Raw genomic sequence first — 4,822 nt, forward strand, 5'->3', positions numbered from 1 at the left:
AATTATGGATTGGTTGTACACTATTAGTATGTCCATAAAGTCTTGGATAGATGGTGATCTTTGTGCTCTTACATGATAAATATATAGTCCTATCAAACTTACAAAAATAATATTTACCTAGTACCATTATAATATTCGTATATTTATTTGTTCACATTTAATTGATACAATTATAATACCTATATGTTAAATTTTGTTATAAATTGTTAATTATAATCTCTTACGTTAAATTTCCATATAAATTTCTAAGTTTAAGGATGTGTGACTTCGATTTATTTCTTTTTTATGTTCATAAAAATAATTTTACATAAATTATGAAATAGCTTTGCGTTTGGCATGTGGTTGCACTAAATGTATTAATGCTCTATCCTTGTATTCTTAATCGATTATTGATACATAACGACTGGTCAGAACCATCCATAATAGTTGAATGATATATTTATATCTCAATTTGAGACCTCATGGTTGAACAATTGTAGGAAGCAACAATGTAAGATGTTCTACAATATACTTTTGGTTTGCCTTTATGTTACTAAAAGTGTGTGGTGTAGAAACATTGGTAACAATACACACACTTAATTTTGTGGTTCGCTATTTAATTTTATCAAACCTTGAGATTCTTGTTCTTATTTCTTATTGATAGCACTTTTGTTTTGAGAAAATCGCTAAATTAAAACCTCTTGGTTGATTAGATAAGACATATGGCATACTTCTTAAGCCAATTTTCCCTTGCTAAGTATGAGATGTTCAAGTATCCTCCATCTAAGTCGGTTGCTATTGCAATCTCAATGTGTCATCTATAAGTGTGCACCATGGAACAAATATCTTCAATTTTATGCACGTTACAATGAAGAGCAACTCAAGTAAGTAATTTCATATGGTGATGCATTTCTTTGGAAATAGGGCTTTTTCAACCTATTTTTTTATTTACCTATGTTTGTTTTCAATGTTCATGAAATCTTTGATGGCCAATTTCCACAAAAGTTCACACAACACATTACTAGGTCTTTATACTAAGTTTTCAAGAACATTAAGTTGTGTAGCGATTAAGCCACCTACCACCATACCTAAGTGATTATAGATTAGATTATATTTTTTTGGGTTTTGCATGTCATTTCGTTGATTATGATTTCTGATGCTTTATTACATATTTGAGTTTTGATCCTACCTCATTTGAGTAAAATTCAAATTTACAAAATGGAGGTAGCTAATTTGTGTAGATTGAGTTCTAACATAGTGTTTTCTTGAGTGTAATTGAACTCTAATTATATTTTAATTATTGGGTTTGAAATTTTATAATTGAAGTCAAATTATATTTCAATTATTGGTCCAATTATATTTCAATTATTCAATAAAGAAAAACATAACATATGATAAAAAAAGACAGGACGTACATAAACAAAATTGTATAAAACTTTTACTTCTTGACTCCAACAAGTTTTGATGCATTTTCAAATATGGAATGACAACCATGATGTTGTTTACAATGTCTTATTTCTTTTTTAACCTCTTCCATTAAAATCTAATAGTATTTCTCTATAGAATCTTAAAAAATCATCACTGAAGATCAAATTATGATTAATCCTCAATTCCCCCATATATCAAAAAGCAATGCCATGACTAGGTAGCATATGGAAAAATTACATCCCTGAAGAAAAGTATCATATCTTATACAATATTTTGTCTCAAAAAAAATAAATCGAAACATGTTCACATAAACAACAATTACTCCATAGATAATCGATAATTTCTACATGACACTACTATTATTTACAAAAAAACCATATTCAGAATACACAACTAATAATTGCAACTATATCTCGTTGTCATCCACCCTTGTTTTCAACAATTTCTATTCACATGTCGTTATTTTTCCACACTTTATGTCTTACGGCGTTTCCTTTGCAACATCTAGTGCAAATGCTAGTTATTTCTATTACACATTTAACATATTTACACATAACCTACCTACTGAGTTTTAAAATAAGCTTATACCTAATAATCAGCTAAAATAACTCAGTTAATTAATCAACTAAAATAATTACATATTCTAGGAAAACAAATATACTTGGATTAAGATAATGTGCGCACGGAGATGACGGAGTAGCTGTGAGCGGTGGTCGCCTAACTCATCCAGGCGACTCTGAGCGCGCAGACAGACAGACACAGTCGCATCAGTTCAGAAGGTTCATGATAAGAAACGTGATTAAATCGTGGACAAAATGGGTTATTAATATCCATGTTGTTGTTAATATAACATTGAATGTTCACGGTGGATATTTTTTTTTCAAGGAGAGGGAAAAATAATCGCTTTCTATGAAATAAAAAGTTGTTTATATAAACATATATATTGTATACGCGAGGAAATAATTTCCATTACATGACCGATAACAAGATACAGGGAGCAAGCCCTAACATGGTGGATATATATACGGCACTGAATTAACCAGAAAGAGTTAATTCATATACATGGTGGATATATATACGGCACTGAATTATTAATTGATAATAAGCAGAAGCTGCATTTCGAGTGGGTATATAGTATTGAATCATTAACGGTAACAATCCTCTAATGCTAAAACAACATTGAATGCTATGTAACAGTGTGGATAATGTTGGTGGACTAAATATAAGGTTGTAGAATACTGTCGTGATTAGGAACATTGTATGTGAAAATGACATTTCACAGTGTAAGAAACTGACTTTTATGGGTAGATTACTTGGTTAAAATATTGAATTTGTTTTTTCGTTTTTTTAATTAGATTGAACCTCAGCCAAATCTAAGCCAGCCCTGAAGTTGGATAAAAAATTATTTAAATAAAGCTTATCATAGAATATACCAAAGGAGATTCCAGTTTAATCACACAGCAAAAGCAACAATATTGTAATATGACATAGTTTTTAACAGCAGGATTGAAAAAGATATGCAGTTATAATATGATAATGAGACCTCACACAGTTATCAATATTATTTTTAAAATGCAGGAACAAGAATATCGATATCGATATCCATACATCTTCTTTCTAACGAAAACATTAGCGGGGAAGTTCTAATCGCTTCCTATAATGCATTTTCAATCCTAAATTTCCTGTCTGAAGAACAAAACATTCAGGAATTTAAAGTAGCAGACATATAAACATACAGCGTTATTTATAGTGCGAATACATTTTAACACTCTAAATAACCATATTTCTTGTAGGAAAAGTAAACCATCAAGACATTTAAGCTAACCAAATATAAATATCCACTATTTTATTTATAAATATAGATATGCACTATTTTATTTTATCTAGAGTGGGCGTACATCAAAACAGCTGACCACTCAAAATAACGATAAATCTAGATATCCACTTTTATTTGTAGTGGGAGTACATCACAATAGAATTTGTGTAGGCATCCTTCCATGGCTTTAGGGGTTGATTATTGTCACAATATTTCACCTGCAGTCCATAAGCAATGTTGACATACTATAATTAGACCTAAGTTTAAACGAAAGAAAAATAAATATATGTATTAATTACTAAAATATGAATAACACCGCATCAAATACCTTCCTAATTGAGAGGTGGGCATGTGAATCCAGGAGGAGGGGTAAGGCCGCATTGAACAAAAAGCTCCAAAGCCAGTGGGAGGATGACATTGAGGTTGAGTAGTTTTAGGCGAATAGTTGTGCAGAAGCACAGCGCTGCCTCCAACTCCAAAACGCCTTGTATCACTGGGCAGCACTGGTTGACAACAGGGTCTCCAATGCCCAAGTGTACTAAACTCCCCAGCAAATCAACACAGGCTCCCAGTTTCAGTGCATCTAAAGGGCATGATGAGCTTCCTGCTCCTCCTGGTCTACCACCTGCTGGGCTGCTTCCCTTGCTAGGGACGCTAGGAGTCTTTGCAGCAGGAGGACAGTTAGAGCTGCCACTTGCCATGACAGGGGTGGACATGGTGGTTGCTACACCGATCATAACTATAAAAAGCAATGCCACAGCCTTGGCCATCTTGGATCAAATCCCTTGATTCCTCTTCCCCTTACAGAATAGCCCAAGAATAGATCGCAAACGAGGGAGGAAGTCGTAAGATTGAGCTTGGGGAGATGGATTTTATAGTAGTTGTCAATAATTCAATATTCCATCAGTCTCACATAATCATCGTTATTGCAAAAGTTCACATGGCATGTTACTCAGAGGGAAATCAAATGTGCTGTATATGCCTTTTAATAATAATGTACACTACTGACATCCATGTGAAGGTAAAACTCATCCAACAGCGCCAACTTCGACCGAAATGGTATTCTGCAGACGTGGATTCCCAGTGACCAATGTTAATGAGAATTGCAATTCTGTTTCAAAGATTTTTAAACAAATTCGAATGGGTTTTTTCATTGCATGGTGCATAGAAGCTATCAACATAATGTTTAATGTAATTTAACTGACAACATTACGTAGACAAATTATCAGCAGGGAGGGACATTGTGTTCTGAAGTGTCATAGTTTACTTCCCATTTACAGCTGTCCAATTTTTGTCCCACGGGAAAACAAAATACATTATCATTTCCCGAGGATTTCGTGGGTTTTCCAATGTCGGTCACTACTGGCCATATGCTTCCAGTAAGATTCTCTGACATTGAGAACTAAGATCATGTTTTCTCCAATGCCAATGAGTACATCTACACAGCTTCATCATCTTATTTTGTCTACACCAAGGAGCAAATTGTGAAGGATTAAACATTTTTCAGTGTCATCCAATACTTAAGTTTCTCAACCAATGCTTAACTTTATGTTCACATTGTGACAAAAATAAAAAGACTAATGATAAACATCAATATTT

General features: G+C 33.0%; 1 protein-coding gene across 1 annotated transcript; it reads right to left on the minus strand.

Moving 5' to 3' along the window:
- Positions 1 to 3,221: 3,221 nt before the first annotated feature.
- LOC149197172 (36.4 kDa proline-rich protein-like) lies at positions 3,222 to 4,052 on the minus strand. The gene is made up of 2 exons (XM_089403868.1): positions 3,552 to 4,052; positions 3,222 to 3,441 (listed from the first exon to the last, which is right to left on the minus strand). Exon 1 carries the CDS (start codon positions 3,991 to 3,993, stop codon positions 3,556 to 3,558), a length of 438 nt encoding a protein of 145 aa, XP_089259994.1. The 5' UTR covers positions 3,994 to 4,052; the 3' UTR covers positions 3,222 to 3,441; positions 3,552 to 3,555.
- Positions 4,053 to 4,822: the final 770 nt, after the last annotated feature.

Source organism: Pinus tabuliformis, chromosome 2_2 (genome assembly GCF_031772625.1).
Source record: "Pinus tabuliformis cultivar Carrire ecotype Pingquan chromosome 2_2, CPIR1, whole genome shotgun sequence".
NCBI lineage: Eukaryota > Viridiplantae > Streptophyta > Pinopsida > Pinales > Pinaceae > Pinus > Pinus tabuliformis.

What these genes read in the sequence shown, in the direction of transcription:
- LOC149197172 (XM_089403868.1), bottom strand. Translation starts at nt 3,993, where the DNA reads ATGGCCAAGGCTGTGGCATTGCTTTTTATAGTTATGATCGGTGTAGCA.